Source organism: Parus major, chromosome Z, assembly GCF_001522545.3.
Source record: "Parus major isolate Abel chromosome Z, Parus_major1.1, whole genome shotgun sequence".
NCBI lineage: Eukaryota > Metazoa > Chordata > Aves > Passeriformes > Paridae > Parus > Parus major.
This window is the reverse complement of record NC_031799.1, coordinates 60,913,020-60,935,692: the sequence shown is the minus strand read 5'-3', so window position 1 is coordinate 60,935,692 and position 22,673 is coordinate 60,913,020. Positions and strand designations below refer to the sequence as shown.

The 22,673-nt window shown below is 36.0% G+C and overlaps 1 protein-coding gene across 7 annotated transcripts in view; it reads left to right on the top strand.

Annotated features, from left to right (window-relative positions):
- Positions 1-22,673, top strand: part of KIAA0825 (KIAA0825 ortholog) — a 237,522-nt gene that overhangs the window by 62,078 nt on the left and 152,771 nt on the right. For all 7 annotated transcript variants that reach the window (XM_015652513.3, XM_015652514.3, XM_015652516.2 and 4 more), the window contains 4 exons: positions 7,601-7,771; positions 18,810-18,904; positions 20,612-20,839; positions 21,839-22,104. In XM_015652513.3, the coding sequence (XP_015507999.1) occupies positions 7,601-7,771; positions 18,810-18,904; positions 20,612-20,839; positions 21,839-22,104 (760 nt within the window). The remainder of the gene's footprint in view (positions 1-7,600; positions 7,772-18,809; positions 18,905-20,611; positions 20,840-21,838; positions 22,105-22,673) is intronic.

Sequence of the window (22,673 nt, the reverse complement as noted above, 5' to 3'; positions counted from 1 at the left end):
CTCAGAGTGCTTCAGTCTCTTTAGTTTGTTCCTCAGGGTTGTAAAGGGGTCAGATTTGTGAGATCATTTGTTTAAGATGACAACACCATGCTGTGTTTCCAGCATTGGTCTATCCTTTTGTTTACCAGTTGGTCAGTAAACACAATTTACAATTAAAGATTTCATATTGGTGGACCTACCCATGCAATGTTGACAAAAATGTTGACAAATAAGCATTTGGTTGCAAACATCTAGCAACCTGACATGGAATCAACCTTCACTATGGGGTCAAAACTCATCTCATTTTACTGGGAAAACATTATGGAGCAGATTTAAATAAATTTTAATCAATAAAATAATTAAATTTAAAAAAATTAAAATTAATCAATTTAAATTTTAATCAGTTGCATGTGTAGCGAATCCCTTTCAAAAAATTAGTTTAGTTTTCACTGAGGTTGTTTAATAGCTGGCAGTGACAGCGCTGTGACAGACACACTCTGCATAAATATATGCAAATTTATGCATGCTTATCATGTTTATACATAAGTTGAGATCCCTTACTTCACTGCATTTTTTTGCCACATGCACAGTATGAATGTATAGTATAAGCATTTATGAAGGTCACACAGTAATGGAGATGTCTAATAAAATGTTTAGCATTTTTAGATCTGTGACTTTTTTTTTTTTAAAGGGACAAAAAATGACAGTTTGTAGTTTCTTTGTGAAGGCTGCTTTACCAGATTATCCCAGAACTCCCGGGTCTCATTGCACCTAGCAGGGAGCTGCAAAGCGATACAGGTGTTTAAAAAACCTTAACCACTCACATAACAGTTTACATCACTAATAGTTCTTTCTAGCTCTGTCAGTTTCAATCAGCAAAGAGCACAGGTGATCAGTATATCTGATAAACTTGTCAATGCCTTTTTAAAGCAGGATTCTCCAATCTATTCAACTCTACTCTGTCCTTTCCTTTTTCACCATTTCAAGTAGAATCTTGATAAGACAGAGATACAAGCAGCTGTGTATAGCTAGCTCAGGCTACAACTAATTTGTGCAGAAAAAAATTAAATCAGGAGGTAAATTATTTCATGATTGCTCATTCCCAACAGAGTTGGGCATCATTCTGAAGAAAATATCAAATAATTGGTTTCAGACCATGTCAGACACATGCAATTCCCTTCTCTAATGGCTATGTGAGGTAGGACTAGGCCTCAGGGGTCACCAAAGAACTGAAAATAGCTTAGTGCCAGGCGCAGCAATAGAGAGACAGAGCACATAGGAAATGAAGTGGCAATAAATGCAATCTATAGGGGAAATGTGCTTCACTTGGAATTTAATGTATTGGCTTAGAATCTGGCAGTAAGCCATGCAACAATTGTTTACATTTCTGTCAGCATCTGCATCTGTTCTGCTTTGTAAATGGCACTTATCTTTGAGTGAGTAAATGGTGGAATCAATAACAACTGTTAAGGGATTTCCTTTTTTTTTTCATATTCCATAAAAAATTCACGCTACAAACAATGTCGCCTGAGATTAATAAGAAACAGACATTAACAGGGTCAAAGGGATTTGTTTAGGAACATTTTATAGCTTCTTGGATTTGCAGTAATTGTATCCATGTGACTTGAATGTATCTTGTAACATATCCAAATTAAACTGTTAAAAAAATGCTAGCTTGCAGTAATGAAGATGATTTTTTATAATTATCATAAGTACTGTGTATAGAAAACTGCTGGCACTGTTTGTAATAATTTAGTTCTGTGTAATACCGCGTATTACATCTGCTATACAGAAATACTAAGTTGCTTTTTACAGTATAAGCAAATTAGCAATTATATCCAGCAATACCAATTATTTAAACCTAGCAGTTGCATTAAAAACTGTATACCAACACACAGTTTGAGAAAACTGTGAGCAGATGTCCATAAAAATAGAATATATCTTTGCTAAATGCAAATGAAATAATAATATAACATATATACAAGCTCTGTTTAGGAGATAGTGGGCAGATGAATGCTGTCATAAATGCAAGATTGTTGTAATAGTTATAGCATCACTTAAAAGTTAATATCACTGAGACCTGAGGAACACATTATTGTTAATGGAATTTATGTATATAACTCCCTGTGCATGACTTTGAAAATTTACCTCTTGGAATAGCCCTATACACAGTGATTGTCAGCAGCTGAGTTTGTTTTGCTTTATTAGGCTATTTCTTTTTGGATTTAGCAAAATGGTAATTCCATTTATTATGTATGCAGCTTGTAGTTAGATTTTAAATTTAATATTGCACTTCCTATTTTTTTATTTTCTTCCTTACATGGCTTTATTGAATGAAATCCCTGACATTGCCTACTTGTGTCTGTAGTAGAACCTTATTGTAGATCTATCTTACATGAAATCAAGCCTTAGAAATGGGGACAGATGAATGATATTTAATGTATTGTGTATTGGGAAGGTATTTTATAGTACAATTGTTTAAGTGGGTTTTAGACACGGTTCCTGCTGAGGGAGAAATCCCCACTGTAATCACTGAAGAAAACAGTCATCAGGTTGCTTTCCAAGGATTCCACCATGAGTCTCAGAAGCCGTTTAGCCATGTGGCTCTGTAAAGTGAGTAGTAAAGGCTAATTAATCTGAGAGCAACACTGTCATAATGTAGTTATTCTTTAACATTCAGAGCCAGCTCACCTCTGATGCAGGTATTTGTGCCATACTTTACTGTGTCACATGCCTGGACGAGTTGAAATTATTGGAATTAGGCACTCAGTTTTTGAGATGTTGTGAATTCAGAATTCTTTAAAACATTTGAGGTAATATGCTCATAAAAAAAAGAATAGAAAGAGAAAATAGTAACAAAAGTTACATTTAGCTTATGGATCTCATTCATACATGTTTTCTTAGGCCTTCTGAGATTTCAAGTGCCTCCAGGCAATAACCAAGGGAATTGGAACACATTTTTTCAATGGTTTCAATAGCTACAGCTTTGAGGAAAGTATCACTTTTGAAACTCGGTATAAAATCACAAGTTAGCAAATATACACAGGTCATCTAGATCTAGCTCAGTCTTATTCCTCCTGCGTCTTCCTTTTCAGAGATGAGGGAAAATCTTCAAAAGTGCTAAAATAAAGGCAGATACTTTGCTACTGAATTTAAGTACTTAGGAGAAGGTCAGGTACAATAATCAAGTACTTTAGAAAATACCTTTCACTTTATGTTGCATGAAAAATGCTTTAATTAATTTATTAGCTGTCTTAGAATTCATATGGGCACCTCTCAACTTCATCACTGGTGATGTGAAATTCTATACCATCTGTCCAGCTAGATCCAGCCAAATGGTCTTTGGTAAACTGGACAGCTTTACTCTTCAACAAGGATGGCATGTCCTTCAGATCTTAGGAAAATTTCTTCTGCTTCAATGCACTCTGCTAAAATGAAAGGCCGAACCTGAAAATAGTACCCCTAGTTTCTCCAATGTTGTATAACTGCATCAGCTGCCTTGGCACCAGTGCACAAACCTTGCACAAATTGATAGACATCCAGTATTAGTTTTACTTGGGCTTTCTTTTTCTATAAGAAAAGCTTCCTAAGAGTAACCTTGTTTGCATTGACAGACTTCTGGTCCATTTTTTGATAGCTGGATTAGTAAATCAGCATGCCTGAAGAAATGAAATAGAAATGAATGAGATTAAATTAAATTAAATATTCTTTATATTTCATTTAATCTGCCTCTATATGGTACGAACTCAAGCGTACAGACTATCTAAGTATAGAGATGTTTATTGCAGGAAAGTTCTGAGCTTATTCCTTTGCTTCATTCCAGTTTTGTGTAATGAACCATCAAGATTTATTTACTGGCTACAGATACTGGCAGTGCAGGTTCAAGTTAATTCAATTTTTTTGTTTTCTCCCTCCTATCCCCCAGAAAGAACTGCAAGCTAGATATCAGAAACCTCAAGCACTCTCTCTTTTTTCCTCTTAGCAAAATAGTTGTACAGTCCTCCGTGAGGCAGTAAGACAGTTTGCCAGTTTTTCTGAGGTTTTTTCTGAAAACTCATGTTCTCTAAGAACTATGCAACTTTCTGTTGCATAGCTTTCTGTGCACTAGTGAGCCTGAAGGCCCTGACCACTCTTTTCGGGGACCTACACTGCAGCCTGCCCAGGACATCTATTTCTGCTGCACTTGGGTTCTGAGTCCCTGCTTGAATGACATCACAGATGTTCTGATGTTCATCTCCCCCAGAGCTGTGGACCGCATTGATTCAATTTTCCTGCCTTGAGCTTGAACCTGCCTTATCACCATGATTCTACTGAGTGTTCTCTGAACTGTTCCTGACTTGTGGTTACCTTCACCAGACCAGATCCAAATTTAAAAGGGTGAATTAGCTTCCTGACTCCACCTCAGGTTTGTGTGGTCACCATGAACTTGGCTGGTGATCTGGAATCTTGGTTGAAACCTATCATCTCAGGATCTGCCTTGCTTAGGATGGGGGCCTGGCTGGCAAGGAGCCTGTCCTACTCGCTGTTTTAGCATGCTTGACTCCCTGTTCCTCAACTAGCAGCCAGACTTCAGTGGTCCCTGACACCGTGCTTGGCTTAAATATTTTCTGTTGTAGTTAAAGATAGCTCATTTTCCTGACTTAGGATATTTCTGCTAGCAGATTCAGCTGCCAGAGCAGTTTAGGAATCATCAGCATAGGTATTGGTTTTGTACAGCAACGTTGGTATGATTCTTGTTTTGCAGAGATGGAAGCCTGGGGCTATGTTCAGGAGCTCAGAACCTTTTCTTACTCCTCTGTGTTTGTTTAGGTCCTGATCTCAAATTTTTTTGAGCAGTATTTGCAAAATCATCTTAATGGCACATTGACAAAGGCTGTAGAATGCACTTTACCTCACCATTGCCTCAGTACCAGCCTTTCTGTCCCTTTTCAGAAATTCTCTCTAGGTATTGCTTCAGCAGGAAGCTGACATATCCTGTTTTTAGGAGGTTCTTTAGAGATCTTGTTGATGTTTGTCTGTATCCAAAGATCCTGCTGCAGCTATCTCCTTGTACAAGGACTAAATGAATTAAAATCAGACATGAAGAAAAAAATCAAATTAAAAAAAAAATCAAATTTAGAAGAATGATAGTAGTAAATTGCAGGTGGTTCAGGAAGGAAGTTGATTTGTATCATGTAACTTTCTCCATTACCTTTCTATCCTGCAGTTAGACTACAATGCCATTGCTTAATTGATTTGTGGCTGGCTGAGATCACCTTCATGGGCTTTCAGCCACCCTTTGTATGGTCCTCTGTGCACTGGATAGGATTCTAACAACAATTTCAGACCATTTTTATCATGGAGGGGTGCTTCTCTTGCTGTATGGTGTCACCTGGGTAAATGAGTTATATTGGTTTTCTGACCTAATAGTAAGTCATGATCCAGTAACATTTTCAGAGTAAGCATACTCCACTCTGTGAATATGGCTGATTTTCCTCCAAACAGGTTGATGTCACTGAGGTTTGATTGAACATATATCACAATTCTCATGGCTCTTTTCCATCTGTTCTCTTCATGACAACACACATGTTCTCTTCATGACAATCTTCTACAAGATTTATAAAACTGTTTTGAGATGTTCTTTATGTTACTGCATTGGCTGCTTAGCTCTTGGCTGTTTCACAGTTCCTAAAGGTTTATTTCCGGTGGTTGTCCAATCAGAACAATGTCAAAAAGGAAGTGCTTTTTCATTCTACTCTGCTAAAAAATGGACAGTGACGTGCTTGTTCAAGATCGCTGGTTGGTGGTCTTCAAAATTAAATGCTGCATTCAGTATTTTAAACCTAATGATCTGGAAGTATATATGGCCTTTCAGTCACGCTTTGGATACTTGGGTGTGTGCACACTACTTGAACATCAAGCACTAAATAAATGAGTTGTCATTTCTGAGAAACAATATAACAGAAATATGTTCTGAATGATCATTAAAAGTAAAAGTTTTTACTTTTTCTGTGCTTGGTAATATATTCTAAAAATAGCATTACTGTGTTATACCTTTGTCTTTTATGTCAACTTTCTTTCAGTCTAATAAGGACAATATCATTTGAGGCAATCAAATAAGTGGATTGATCCTTTGTTCCTCAATAGATGGGTCACAAGCATTAAGATTTTCAAATTATAGGAGATAGAACTAATGTTCTGTACATTTTTGTGATGTGTTTTGTGATTCTTACACTGCAGACTCAGGCAGTCTTTTCATATCAGTTAAACTCAGATTATATTCCCTAGTTTTCAGGTAAGGAGTAAAATCCTCTGAATAGCAGATTGTGATTTTTTTGTGGGTTTAAGACTTAAAATTAGAAATCCAGTGATAGATTTGTTATTTACTCATTATTCAGAGAGGACAGACTCCAACACAGGCAGTTATGCATAACTCTTTTGACGTTCTTAGAAATGCAAGGGACTAACATGAATACAAACTTTTTGGAACTTTGAGGAAATTCAGATGTGTATGCAAAACCTGCAGTCCAGTCTCTAAGGCTGCAAAACTGGAATAGCAAATTACAGAATTAGTATTCAGAGTTCAACTCTGCTGCTTAGATCTATGTCTAAAAGTGATTTGTAAATGCCAAAAAAATATTTAGAAACTTTGAGGGAAAAGGAGGGTACAAAGTACTTAAAATTTGCAAAGGTAAGAAAGATTTGACACATAAAAGTACATTTCAATCAATTTCTTTTTGTTTTCCTCTTTCAGAGATTCCCTTTCAAACCACTCTGGCTCTCCCTCTGACACTTTCTAGATTAACGGTTCTGCTGATGTTACATCTGCAACAGAACTGCAGAGGAACATCGTATCAGTTCATCACAATTTCCATAAAAGTGCAAATTTGTTACATTTAAAGACATTATAAAATTAAAGTACTTAAACCCATGTGGTTTGGTAATACTGGATTGGAAACGTCTCACAGTCGTTTATAGGCTGACTGCACTGAAATCAGAGTTCCCTGGTTTGATGTGACATGATTATATGTTATGAGTGCATGTGTTAACCTTTCAAAATAAAATGTTCGGTTTCTTCTTTTAAATACCAAATGCTTATAGTTATAATACTTGCTGATATTTTCTCACTGACAGACTCACTTGTTTTCAAACCCCACATATTTAAAGTTGCAGAGTGTTAGATTGATGTTTCTTTCACTCAAATGTCATATTCATCAACTGTATTGTGCTAGCAGATTGTTAAACAGACAAGGTGACTTGCAGAGTGACAAGTGATGTGATGTCCCAAACCATTAAAATACAGTAATGATGTGTTTTTTTCCCTTTCGGCTTTTGCAACACGGTGGGTTTTCTGTAAAACACAGGTGAGAACATTTCTGAGTAGATCCATTGCGTGGAAAAAAATCCTAGTTTAATGAATGACAAAATCTGGAATTCAATTGGAACCTCACAGATAATTGAGAAGTGCTGAAGAGTTAAGAAAAAATAGTGTAACAGTATTTTATAATGAGAAAAAGATACATTATGTTATAAGAAAAATTAAATTGCTTGATATATTATACTGTCTTACATAATCAGTTTTGAAGGATATTTTTTTTTTTTCAGTTATGATAAAAGCTGTTTTATAATTTTACTTGACTAGCCTCCCAGGAATACCACAGGAAAGGACGGAACTTCTGCTTAACCTTGTATCAGCTCAAATGTATTTCTCAACTTATCAAACTCTTTTTATTAATGGAGGAAAAAATTGAGGAGCTCTCCACAGAAATTCTGCTGCTGCCTTCATTTACAGAGAGGAATAAGAATGTTCAAGGTAATGAATGATTGTCCTGATTTGTTGGTTTACTTTGTGCAAAAGAATAATATTATACTATTTTCAACATTAATTACCTAATTTATGTCATCATATTTTTCAAATAAATGTATTACCATATCCACTGAAAAAGCTTTTGAAATGTGCAGATTTACATTTGAGCAGAATGACTTATAGCAAAGAACTGATTACTGTGTGTAGAGATGTGATGCACTAACTGTAGGCCTTGATGGAGCACCATGGTGAAAAACTATCAAACACTTTAACAAGATATCTCCTACTAGATTCTCTATAAAATCCTGTGTGTCACATAGGACACAACAACAATACTTGGAGTCTGAATTCTTTGAAATTGACTTTTTCTGAAATTGTCCTTGAAAGCTGTCTTTTTCAAGAAGTAAGAGCACTGACTTTAATATCAACTTAGTTGATCTTTGTCTACATTAAACTAACTGCTTAAGGATATAGTCCTTGTTTTAACCTGTATTTCTCATACTTTCTCATATGTATACTATGTTTACTAGAATGCCTATCCCACTGGCCTCAGCGGCTGTGTTACAGAAAGAAGCTCTGCATCAGTAAAATGATGAAGCCTCAGGTTTGCATTTGGTATAGGTTTCAAGCTCGCTCTTTTTTTTAATCTAATTGTATTCAGGAGAACCTGGTATCGTGGAAATTCAAGTGAATAACACCTTCCAGGAGTATGCTCATAAATGTTCTTCTACTCTGCTGCTTCTGCCAGTAGAGACTCCAAGTCATGAGAGAGAAATGGTTTCAAGAGCTTTGATTCTATTGCAGGGAAAAATCAGACCAGAAATGAGGCCAGGCTACTCAGGGGGAGAGGATTGGTGAAGTTAAATGTTCACCATCTCTATAGTCAAGCTGCAGGCTGAGGAGAAAGGTGTTTTGGGAATGATGTAGTCTCAGAATAGTAGATTGATGAAAATAAAAATATTAAGTAAGAGTTCCAAGGCACACGTTTTGTTGATGTATTCTTCACCTGTAATATTGACACTCCAAAATAAAGAAATAGAGGTTAATCTATATATTTTTAGGATATACATCAAAGCTGTAATAAAATGTACATTCAAATTCCATTTTTGCTACTAACTTCAATGTATTTCTGCCTCCTTTAGTCACTCAGTTTTACTAATTCTCAAGAAATGTTAAACTATTATAAATTATGATTTATGTTTTATGGCCTTGAATGTACAAAGAGGTGTTAGAATAAAATTGTGGACTTTTCGATGTGTGTTGGACAGGGTATACATTCAGTAAGGGCAATGGTAAATGTACTTTTTACTACTGTATTATGTGACAAAGTATAAAAAGAATTCAAAGAGTCTTGAATAGGGAAATTTATTTGATATTTATGTGACTATTATAAGGCATGTTGTCTCCAGTAATTCAGAGAACTTAAAGATTTCAACATTAGCAAGAAATATTTTGCTTTCCAGGAAATAAAAATTACCCTGATGGCTTTTTTCCAAGCTTAATTCCATCCAGAACTATTTCGCCAAAGAATGTTAAGCTGCCTTCTTAGAGAAATATTCTTTTAGAGTAATCATGTCTATAGCAAGTCAGTTCTTAATTGGTACCTCTACTTAATCAAATCTGAATGCGATATATTATTAGATCTTGTAGGAGGCAGTCTTGTGGGTAGAAGGCACATTCTGAAAAAAGCCCTAGAATTCATTTTACCCTGGAAAACAAGTGAGGGTAAATATTTTTCTGGTGCTTTTAGTGAAGTCTTCAGACATACTTTTGTGTTCAGAGTTGCTGTTCTGATCAGGTGGCTCTATTCACAAAACTTTGCTCGGTGATACACTTACAGATAGTTTTTGAAAAGAAGACATGACCAGAGAAAATTTTAACAAGACATCTGACTAGAAGAAAGGTTTGATGGTGTTATTTTAATTTTGTATTGTTGGAAATCTCAGTTGTAGTGAAGTGAAAGATAATTTGATGTGGGAGAATGAAAGCTATGTTTCCAGTAGTTCCAGGTTGTGTTAAGTACCAAAAGGAATTTAAGACTTTCTCTGTTAATGTCCTATAGTGGGTTGATAATCTTATTTTTTTTCACTGATGATGGGTGAGTTTTTTGATAAGAAGGGTTGGTTAGAATCTTTGTTTTATTTTCGTCAGAACACATTATAGTATGTGACCAGGCAATATATAATGGCCATCTTCTGTGTTTCTTTAGAACCCTTATTACTAGAAATCCTGTTTAATTTGACAGAGTCAGGAGCGTAGATATGTCCGAAGCAGCTTTAAATTGACATGGTACGAAGGTCAGGTTAATAGTGCAGCACAGGCTGCAGAACCAGCCTAAGTAGAGAGGATTAGCCCAGGCTGAAGTGTGTGCTGATGGTGCTAGACAGTTACCCATACTTTCAGTAGGTTAAAGCTAGGTTGGGTACAGCCAGCATACCCCTCAGTCTCTGCAGTGAGGGATATCTGAAGTGTCAGTACTCTGTACATAGTAGTACTGGCAAATTAGGAAAAGATGGTGGATTCATAAAAGGTAGATGAATGTCCAAGTCACCTAAAGTTTCCCTAGACATTGCATAGACAGAAGCCTTGTACTTGTTTTCATTATTTTTTGGTTGCTTCTAGTGTTCATGGGAGACTTTTAATCTGTGTAACTCACACAGAGATGCAACAAAAATACTGTTTTTTTCATGTATTTGTGTCAAGTAGTGTTTTTTTGTGTACAGCTGTTTCAATGTCAATTTTGTTTTATATTCTGTAGTATTTCAATTTTGATATTTAGAACATGTATAAAGTTCCTTCAGAAACAAAGTAGTTCTTTGGAAGTTTCCTCTTTTTAAATTTTTTTTTGTCCCAAAGATGGCATCTGAGTTTTATCTAAACCAGACGGTTTCTTGGCCCTCATTTTTCCCTAAACCCAGCAATGACAAAGAGCAACGGCTGCATAAATTGGATGTAAGAAGAACACTTAGGGTTTATCACAGAAGAATCAAAGATTTCATATCTTCTGACAGATTGTTTGTACTCTTAGGGGGTCTTAAGAGGGGTCAAATGGCTTCTAAGAGTTGCTTAGCTAGATGGTTAAGGGATTGTATTAGAGAGGCGTATGTAGTTAAGGGTAAAGAGGCTCCCAGGGTTTGTAAAGCTCATTACACTAGGACTATAGCTGCTTCTTGGGCGGAGAGGTCGAAGGCTTCCACATTGGAAATTTGCAAGGTGGCCACCTGGGCTTCTCTTCATACTTTTTCATTGCATTATTGCTTGGATGTAGTCTCTTCTGCAGATTCTGCTTTTGGTAGGAGGTTGCTTGTGAACCAAAAAAAGAACAGTGAAGAAAAGAAAGACATGTAGTTCAGAGTTCTAGCTGGCAACAAGACAAGTTTCTTTGCAGCGTGCACAATGGAATCCTATGAAGACCAATTTAGGCCGTTGAAAATAGATGTTAGAGGGAAGTACTGCCTACCAGTGTTCTCTGATGGTAACCCCATGGCAGACAATAGCACCAAAGGAAACAGTGAACCAGAGTGAACTCTGTAGGGAGATGGATGTAGAGAGTTTTTTAGGTGATACGTATAGGTCTCTGAATTCAGTTTGAGAGTTCTTTATCTGGCATCTTCTGGAATATATTCATAATCCTCATTTTCACAAATTACTTTGCATAGATTGGAGAAAATATTTCTCTGAATTTCATTTTCCACTTGAACTTCTTTTTACTGTTCATCTTCCACTTCTTCCCGATTTTATTTTTTGACTTTACCAGCAGTAACTTAGTGTTCCTCAGTGAACAATGTGTGCATGCCAAGATTTGAGCTTGATTTAAAACTGTATTTGTGTTATCTAAGCACATTTTTTTTAAAAAATAGCTTAAATACACATTTTGTCTACTACCAATGTGTTCTTCAAGTTATGCTTTAAATCAAATTTAAGGAGAAAATCATGCAAAGTTCTTGGACAAACAAGTGATGGTGTGGTTTTCTTCCACCCTATAGCATTAGTGTGACATCTAGGTAAGACAGCTGCTCTGCCTTTCAGAGAAAAGGTATCTATATTTTTCTATCATTTACTCATTTGCTCGTAATGGTACATAACCTCTCTTCATTCCACTAAAGGTATTGGATATCATAAAATTAGAGGAGTAACCATCCCAAGCTTTTTCTTGATTATTTAACCCTTTCATCTGCATGTCTTGTCATGTCTACAGTGATGAGATAGTATACTTCTCTATTTACATTCAGTTGAAATTCATGAGATGTTCTGACATACCTAGTACTTCCAGCACCACAGGGGTTGTTCTCTTTGAAGCAATCAGGAACATTTTTGTCTACAGTCAAGGGTTAAGCAGGAGATTCGGGTTTAGAACTATGCCAGATTGCATTCTGTTTCCATCTGTAATTAGATTTTTTCTTTCCTCTTGGGTTTTCAGAAGCCTCTTGTTAAGACTTCTGAAAAATAAAAAACATCTAATATGCTTTCATCTGTCTCATTGCAGTGAGAAAGATGAACTTTGTACAGATCAGATAATGAATACCAGAAAAGGATTTTTCCAGTTGAGTGCTTGAAAACACTGTGGGAAGAGTTGTCAAATCCTTAGATTTACAAGCTCTGTCTCGTGGGACTGGGAAGATTTGCAAAGGTCTTTTCTTCACACCTTAAAAAGAAATCCTTAACTCTATATCTGTTTCTGGAAAGTGTAATAAAAGGAGTATAGAATGCAATTTTAGAGGTGCATCCTCCTAACAGACTTTTATTGCAAAGTTGCAATAATTGCAATTGAAGATTTTTTAAAAATTGTGATTTTTACTTTGGTCTCAACATAAGATGTTCAAGTATCCTCTCTTACAAATACACAGCTTCAGTGGATCAGTCCAAAGTGATGATGAATTTACATTAGGAGGGGAATGATTTCAGAGGTGCATTTTCTGCATCCGGGTTAGTACAGTTTGCTCAGTATAGTACAACAAGTAAAAGATCCATTACTGAAGATAGAAAAGCTGAAGGCTTTTTTGGCCCACAGTTAGTCAGGGATTTTTTTATTATTATTTGTATTTCTGGAGGAATGGTTCTTCCCTCTTCTGCAAGATGTATTATTTCCAGTTTCAGCAAAAGTTCTGACTGAGCTAGCTGAATCCAGTTTGTAAGCTACTTTGATAGCACTGATAATTCGCTTACACACAAATAGTGAGTAGTCATACAAAAACGTTCCTTGATACTTTGCTATTCTATGCTGCATGCAAGATGATGCCACAATGACTGCTCTTATGTCCCTAAATGCTATAAAAATAGGAAAGCTGTGGAATTTTATAGAAAAAAGAATTAATAGAACTTCTTAAATAAAAATAATTATGTTTAGAATGCAAGAGGTCACTGTCATTCTCAGATTTTTGTAATCATCATTACGAAAGCAGGAAAATACTGATTTGGAGAAAGAATTAAATAAATTGTAGATAAAGGGGATGTAGGCAAACAATTTTTTTGAAGAGAAGAATAATGCCAGACAAATTTTAATACAAAATAAGGAAAGCTAGCTGAAGATATTTAATTTTAAGTATAGCTGGATATAATCTGGATATAATCTTGTTCTCATTATTTACAATCAAAATTATTAAAGCTGCCTGGCTGGTAAGCTAAAGGAAGTACACAAATTATGAGCAGTCCATCAAGACTAGTTGTTTGTAGAACATCAGTTTCAAGAAAGATAAAACAAGGATTTGTTGTCAATCCAATCTTCCCTGATAATCAAGAATGGTGGAGGTGTAGAATATACTCTGGAAAAGGAGTAAATATGAGTAATTGGCATGTTTTCCTTCATTCCCCATCTTCTTTCACATCATTCACCTTTTTCTGCTCTCTTTCTGCAAATTCTCTTCTGTAAACAACCATGTGAGAAGGATCACATGCATTTCTTTATATCTATGCAAATGCAGTTTGATATGTGCTATTTCAAGAGAGGAGTCAGAGAATATGTCTAGAAAAATGGCTGTCTAGATAGCTATGCTTCCTCTGACCCATGCCAGCCTTCCTGTCTGCAGTAGTAAACTAATTTGGGCTGAGTAGTGGCTGTATCTTTAATAAAGCTATGCTTCTCTTTCCCAGGAGAGTTTGCTGATTAGGGCAAAGTTGTAAGGCCCTAAAATCTTTGCTTGATGAGGCACTTTAAAGGGCTTGCAGTTTTTCATATATTCGGAGTTAGACACACAGAACAAACACCAACAAGATGTTCTTAAGAGGTCAAAACAACAGAAAAAACTTTACTGGCAACTTCAGGATATCAAAGAACTATGGCAAAAGGTTTATGACAGCATCCAATCAACATAAAACACTTTTCAAAGCATTAACTTAGCTCATTTGACTTAGGAAACTCTAAACCTATTCAATTCTTACTCAAAAATTCCTAGAAGAGGGAATTAGAAGAAGAAAGAGAAAGAGAGAAATATGAAAAAGATATAGAAAAGAACAAACATAACCACCTCTCCTGTTTCCTGTGGTGTTAAACTCATAGAGATTCCAAGAGGAGGTAGGGTCAAGATGTACTCACCCTGTGTCTCAGGTTAAATACCCTTTGGCTTTCATGGGCCACTTTCTTTCATTCCCACATGGGAGTTCCAGTCATCTAGCCACTCTAGGGCTGGACTGAGGTTTCAGGGGCAGGGTGTGGAGCATTGCCTTCAGTGTGCCAGGTTTTGGTGGCCACTGTGGGGCTGGGATACAGGCTCTGGGGGATGGAGTGTATGCACTGCCTCACCAGACTCACTTGCGGCCTCTTTACCTCACGCATATCCCGAAAACATTTTGAGCAAGTAATCCTTCCAGTCTCTCACACAAGGGAAGAAGTCACAGGACAGGAAGGGTATAATTTATAATCTGTCCCTGTGGAAATAGTGTTTGAGAGGAAGTTTGTAGTAGCATCTGAAGAGTGGCGGATTTATGGGGGCTGTGGCTAAGTGTACAATGTTCAATACAAAGTGTGAAGGCAACCCTTGCTAGCTGGAGGTTAAATCAAAGAAGATTAAAGGCAGCCATACCCAGATGACATCTGGGGAAAGCAAAAATTTGAGAAATTAAAGGAAATCGGTAAAATATGGGAGACTTGAACCTGAGGCTTCTTTGAGAAGACCAGTGAAGTTTTTAATATGTGTAAGCCTACATGCATAAACACAGGTACATACAAGTATAAAGCAGGAGTGCCCTGACTGTTAATTAAAAAAGGAGGTGGGATAATCTAGTAGAACATGTTAATTTAATAATGAAAGAGAATAATGTGAAATGACTGGTGTGCGTGTAAGCATCATTTGGCTCTTTGCCTGTGATCCTGGAGTCACAAATCTACTATCAGCTAGATACCTATTTATCTCAGCTGTGAGTTCTTAACAAGTAAGACAGCACTGCTGTGAACACACAAGGATTTTAGGTTAAATGTTTAAGGTTTTCTTTAAAGTCTCGATATAAAAAGTTATAAATTGCAGATCTAAGTAGTGACAATAATATGAGAATGTGAATATATAGAAGCTTACTTGTGCTTAGAATGTGATGTTACATATATAAAAAAGGAGAATTACAAGGAAAAAAAGGTAAGTTTAGAAAGCACAGAATAGAAAATAGGGAAAATATCCAGTCAGTTAGAGTTGTTAGGGTTTTTAAAATTCTGGACTAGTTGCTAAAATTTCATCTTGAAATACACTAAGACATGCTGGAAAAAACCCATTAAGTTTCTAGTACTGTCTGTAATGTGTTGAATGGTCAGGGAGTTGGATGACCTGTTAATAGCTTTTGATTTTATGTTCTACCATTTTATCTTTCATTTTTCCCAGCTCAAATCTGCCAGTGTCTCTTGAAAATGCAAACAAAAAGGGTATTTGGGAAAAAAAACCCCAAATGTACAAAAAAATCCCAAAACAAAAAAAAAAGGCCACCAAAACTTCAAAGCTATATAATATTATATAAGTGTGTGAAAAACAGTGTTTATTTTAAAAATGCAAATTGATTAGGGGAAAGGTAAAGACTATTTTGGATAAATTTAATGCTGGAAATTTCATGGAAAAAGCTCTTTAAACCTTGGCCATGTACTACTAGTAGCTTCAGATCACTGAAGACCTCTAAGATTGTGCCTTGATGATAATTTTTAACAATGCTTTGACAGCACTGACACTTAATTTTTTGGTCACTTAAAACCTCTTTTAATTTCATAGGAAGTATGTTATGTTAGGAATATCTGCACCAGTGTTGTTTACCAGCTTTATGCTCCAAGACAGCTTTTTAAAATACCATATCGTTTGGTGTTATTCTTGTATCTCTTTGTGACTTACAGAATCACAAAATGGTTGAGATTGGAAGAGACCTTTGGGGTTCATATTGTGCAATAATCCCTACTCAAGAAAGGCCTGTAGAGCCGGTTGCCCACAGTTATGCCCAGATAGCTTTTGAGTATCTCTAGAGATGGAGATTCCATAACCTCTCTGGACAGCTACAGTGCTTGGTCACCTTCACAGTAAAAAAAACATTTCCGGATGTTCAAAGGAAACCTCTTGGCTTTGTATCTGCTTGTGCCTGTAACCATTGTCTTTGTTATTGTGGAAGATTGATTCTGGCCTCTTTGAACCCTCCTTTCAGATATTTATATACATTAGTGATGTATCCTACCCTTAGCTTTCTCTTCTGTTGGCTAACAGTCCCAGTGCTCTCAGCCTGTCCTCCATTCCCTTTGTCACCTTCCATGGCCCTTTGTCAGACACTCTCTGGTATGTTCATGTCTGTCTTGTACTGAGTAATCCAGAACTGTACACATCAGTCCAGGTGTGGCTCATCGCTGTTGAGCAGACAGGAAGTCCCATTTCTTTTTACCTGCTTACAGCACTTTGCCTAATGCAGATACCATCAGCCTTCTTCACTGGCTTATATTCAACTTCGTGTCCTTCCAAAGCTTCTCTCCAGCTGGGAGAGGTCCAGCATGGGTTGATGACTGCGTTTGTTCCTCCCCTGGTGCTCAACTTTGCTTCTTGGACTTTATGAGATTCTAGTGTGCCCATTTCTCCAGCCTGTTGAGTTTCTCATGGATTGCCACCATGACCATCTGCCATCCAGTTTGATGTCAGCTTCAGACTTGCTGAGAGTACACTGTACCCCATCATCCAGATCCTTAATGAAGATGTTAAACAGGATTGGTCCTAGAATTGACCCCTGAGATAGATTGCTAATTACTGGCCTCAAACTAGACTTTGTGCCACAGATTTGTGCCACATTTGGGGCTTGGCTATTCAGGCACTTTTCAACTCACTTTTCTGTTTGTCCAATCCACATATCAAGAGCTTGTCTACATGTGCCCTATAACAAGATCTTATGGGAGACAATGCCATGGGCTTTATTGAAGCCCCTGTAGACAATATCCACTGCTGTCCCCTAATCTACCAGGCCAATCATTTCTTCATAGAATTCATATTCATGCTGAATGCTCCTGACGAATTCTTTGTGATGTGCCTGGTAATGCCTCTGTACATGCAACCTTTCCTGGGGTTGAAGCAAAGTTGACAAGACTGATTGCTTGAATCCTTCTTATTGCCCTTTTTGAAAATAGGAGTGACATTTGCTTTCTTCTAGCCTTTGGACTCTTCTCCCAGTTTACATGATTGATCAAAGATTATTGAGAGTGGCCTTGCAATGACATCTGCCAGCTCCCCTCACACTTGCAGGTGCATCCCACAAAGGCCAGAGGATTTCAATATGTTGGGTTTGCCTAGTTATTTTTGGACCTGATCCTCTTCCACAAAGAGTACATCTTCCTTGCTCCAACCTTACCTCCTAGTCTCTGGGGTCTGGGATTCCTAGAGGCCGGTCTTGATAGTAAACACTGAGTTGAAGAAGATGTTCAGTTTCTTAACCTTTTCCATATCTGTGTTACCACATCCCCCATCTTGCTGAGCAATGGGCTCATGTTTTCCCTAATCTTCCATTTATCACCTGCATACTTTGCAGAAGCCCTTCTTGTTGTCTTTGACATCCCTGGCCAAATTAGTTGCAGTTGAGTTTTAGTTTCCTTAACTTTTCCATGCTCAGAAGTTGTTTATGTGTCCCTCTTAGGTTACCCAGCCTTATTTACACTTTGTATGCTTCATTTTGTGTTTGAATTTGGCTGGGATCTTCTTCTTCATGCATGTAGGCCTTCTGCCGTTCTTTGGTTTTTTTTCAACACTTGGCCTTGGCAGAGGTGATTCTTGAATGCTAATCAAATTTCTTGTGTCCCATTACCTAGTGCCTGATTCCATGGGACTCTTCCAAGCATTTATTTGGAGAGGCCAAAGTCTGCTCTTTTGAAGCCTGGGACTGTGAGCTTGCTTTTCACCCTCCTTTGTGCTCTCAGGATCTGGAACTCCACTATTTCATGGTCACTGCAGCAGGCTGCCTTGGACTTTCGAATCATCAATGTATTCAGGAACCCATATTTCTTGAAACACTGATAAAAGTCATAATAACCCTAGATATTGGTTTATCCTTGACAAAACTGGGGCAATATCCCATTACTCTATGATTTATGAATGAGTTTTTTACCAGCCCTTCTTAAGAAGCTTCTCTACTCTTTATAATTTTGTAAGCTAACATTTTGCTTATAATAACTGTACTAATTAACTTTATTTTCATTCTTGTTGTATTGGTGTTTCCAAGTAAATACAAAATATATTAGTGTTCGATTGATACAATTCTTTGAACAAAGAGGAGAAATTAATTTCTATACAGGAGATCTTGTGTTATCCATTCTCCCTAAGAAGAGGTGACTTCATGATCAGTATGAAAATGTATTAATGACAAAAGAAACCATATTTTACACATTATATGTGCATTTGTATAAAATACAAATGCAACCAGATGTGGATTTCATCATGTTATATAAAAGAAACTGTGTGTAACTTGAATTTGACTTTATTATAATATTAATATTGTTCTACATCTTCTTGAGGGTTTTTTTTATGCTTCATATTGATATATCAGAAAATGATGTAGGCTGCTGACTTTTCTACAGAATTAATCTTAACTTTGATCCTTTTATCATACTGTGCAGGAGTTCTGAAGAGAGCTAGTGGGGAGCTTTTAATAGGAGAAACTAGAGCAAATGAAACCAGCGTGCTTCCTGAACAGTTACTTCAGGTAGAAGAGGTGAGTATGAAAAGAATCCTACACTTTGGGGTTTTCTTTTGTGTGTGTGTGTCTCCAGTGTAGACTGTCATCATGTTCATTATAAACACCTATTGCTGTAGTTTCTTTACTTCAGCTACTGTGATTACTTCTATGTGAAAAGTTTCTGTTTAGATGGAATAAAATCTTACGGCATTCAAAGTAGTTGTTGGCATTTAGTAATTAATAATAGAAAAAAATTAATTATAAAATACCGCATAACAAAATGGGAAAAAAATTACTAAAATATTACAGCTTTCTTATTATTGTACATGTAATCTCAAAGAATCTTGAAGAAGATTTATGAAGTTCTTAGAATTTGCTCATTGTGGTTCTTCCTAGAGGTATAGGTACTCATACAATGAGTATGTTCTTTGATGCTAACAAACCACTGTGTAATAAGCAGTACATTTGTAGAATGTATATAGAAGATTTTTTTATCTGTCTCCCATGTAATACAAAACACATTTTTATTGTTGGTTTTGTGGCATCTAAATGCTGCAATAAATCTGATACTTAATCATAGTGGAATTTAATTTTTTAAAGGCTTGATTTTAATGCTGAAATTTTTTTCAAATTGTGATTTGGATTGGTGTGTAAGACTAATATGTATTACAAAGAAGAATCTATTTTATGTAGATTGGGATGTACTTGATCCCCATCAAAAAAAAAACGAGGGAGTGCAATGTCCATGGGGGCTGTCTCTGTGCTTACAAGAGCTGAATTTTGCTAGTAGGCAAAGGGAAAGGAAAGAAGATACAACTTTTAAATTGAAGACAACTGGAAGGGCTTCACTTTGTACCCTTTCATTCTCTTCCAGTTTAGTATTATAGCTGCAGGAATAGTTAGGAGTCTGTCTTTTCTATTCTCCTACTGTGCCCTCATGGTGGAGATATTTACTGAACATTGTCTTATGTCATTAAAATATGTCTCTTACAGTGGTGCAATTCTCAAATGGCCACTTCAGGGAAAGGTTTAAGTTTGATCTAAGTCATAAGAGCAATGCAAAGTCAAATAAATCAAAAAGTAATGATGTCCTACTGTGTCTACTTCTGGCAACTATTACACTTCAGATTACTTCAGAAGTCTCTGTTTAAAGAAGGCAAGGAACTGATGTAAAACCACAGTAAAAGCCAGCATTGGCTAAAAATTACAAATCTCTATTTAAACATTTTAATATTTTCTAAATCCAGTTCCAGAGAAGGGAAATACAGTGTGGCTGTGTTAAAACCAGCTCCTCTTAAGTGTTTCCCATTGAGATTCATGAATAGTAACTTCTAGTTGCTAACCTTGCAGTGAAAATTATTACAGGGTATGAATTGGTAGATTACTTGTTATAATATTGAAAATATATATAAATTCTTTGACTTTGTTAAGTACATTATGTTAAAGATTACAAAATAAGTAAAGAAGAAACATTTTTTTTAAAGCTGTCTTGTTTAAACAGGAATTTTATTTTTTGAAAAATTTGAAGACAAGTTTAATGTTGTCAAGCATGTTCAGTTTGTTGAATGTAAATACTGCTTTTAGTATGATTTCAACACTAGTGGACTGTATTTTAAATTATTTAAATTAATTTCAAAATATGATGGTGTCCTGTAATTTAATTATGGACGTGAATTTAATTTTTGGACAGTATAAACACTCACTAATGATTTTGGATTGATTTAATTTTAATATGTATTTCAGCCTATTTTACTGAGTTTTGGCTGGAGAAATGCATTTAAAGACCTGTCTTCTTCTGTGGCTCACTGCATAACAATAGCAATTGAGGATTTTTCATCTAAAATTCTTCAACATGAGCAGAAAGAAGAGTGTTCAGCTGCAGGCTTTGCAATGAGTCTTGTAAACAACCAGCAAATGAGGGAGTCCTGCAGAGCAGTCCAACAGGAGGAGCAACCAAAACGAATTGCTAAGGCAGGTATCAAAAGATCTGAAGTTTGAAGGGAGACAGAATGCCAAGGCTGTTTGCCATTTACACTTTGAAGTACTTACAGTACTATTAATATTCTATATCTTATATAAATGGAATTAAGAAGAAAGTGAAAGGCATTACAATGTGAAGCTGAACGGAGCTTTAGACAATAGCCCGTAGTTTGTACTTGAAAGAATTAACTTTTAAACTTCACTGGCATTATTTTTTTCAGCCAAAAAGTTCTAAAGCATTCTGATTATTATCTGCTCTGTTACCAAGTGGTTCGATGGGAAAATGTCGAAAGCTTTGAAATATGGCTGTAAAGGGATTTCCTGTATTCATATCATTAGACATGCCATTCAACTAATTGGCATAACCAGTAATAAAACCAATTTAGAGTTATTTGATTTGGCTGAAAGGTCATTTATTGATTAAATTCCTTTTGAAAGGAAAGGTATGTTTGAGAGACTTTTTTTAGTAAGATTTGCAACTATTCTAGCAGATGTGGAGTGCTGTTAATGAATGCTTGCTGGAAATAACACGTTGAGCTTTGGGGAAATAATTTTAGGGAGATTAATGTATGAATTTATAAGGAGAGGACATGTTTGTTTCCAAATCCAGTGTTAAAAAATGTGTTTGTGTATTTTCCAAATGTAATTAGTTTAGAAAATTATTTACAAGGAATTAACCTTGTGCTTTGAATGTATGTTTAGTGACATCAAAACCGAATGAAGGCCTTACTGGCCTAAGATGGTGTTAATTTTCCCCCTGGTATAGAATATGCAGCTTTAAAGCAAGAAGGAATGAAAGAATATTTAATTTACTTTAAAGAAATGTTACTCCTCTGTTTAAGATACTAAAATGTTTATGAAGCTGATTCAATATATTAATGTTTATATATTTATGCTAATTTCATTATTCAAGAATCTTATCCTAGCATGTATAAATTAAGCAGTGCTGTCAGAATACAAATAACGTGGTGCCACATTTATTTCTCTCAGTTTTGTTCTGACATCATGGAAGAACTTGACACATTGCTCCCATTGGCTCTGGCCTGCAGAGATGATTCTCTTCAGGAAATTAGAGAAAACTTTGTTGAGGCCTGCAGCAAAGTGGCAACAGCTGTTTTGGCAAGACTAGAGGAGAAAAGCAAAGACGTTCCCTTGAAGGCCCCCCTGCAAGACCTGTATGCTGCCCTTTCCACAGCGATATATGTGTTTCAGCATTTTACAATGTATAGCAATTTAATGAGAGAAACAAGCAAAACGTATGTCCTTTTTACTTAAAATGGTTATTTCAAACATAAATAATATGAGAGTATATACAGTATTGTGGTAGTTTTCTAAATTGCATCATAGTTTTTAGCACATACAGTATATATACTATTTATAGAAATACCCGAATCAACCTGAGAGTCTAGAGAGTCATTGTAAAACAAATTATTTATGTGTAACATCTGCATTTGATTTGCAGATCAATTTTTCTTAATTATTAAATTTGAGAAAATAGGATTGTCCAGGGAACTGAATGTACTCTGCTTTTATATAAATAAAGTTACAAGGCCTGGATATCCTTTTCTGGCCTTTGCAATGCCCAATTTTCATAAAATCTGATTCAGCACATAGCAATATTAAAGGACAATATAAAAATACATTTCTGTGCTTTTTGCTAACACTATGTACATTCAGGCATATAAAGAAGTACATACATTGTAGTTTTAGAATTTAGTTTATTATTATATGCAGAATAAAAATTAGAGAATGTATGAAGTAGGAATGTAAAGTCAAAGGCAGGTTTAACCTGGGGGGAAATATAATTGCACTTGTTTTTAGGAGA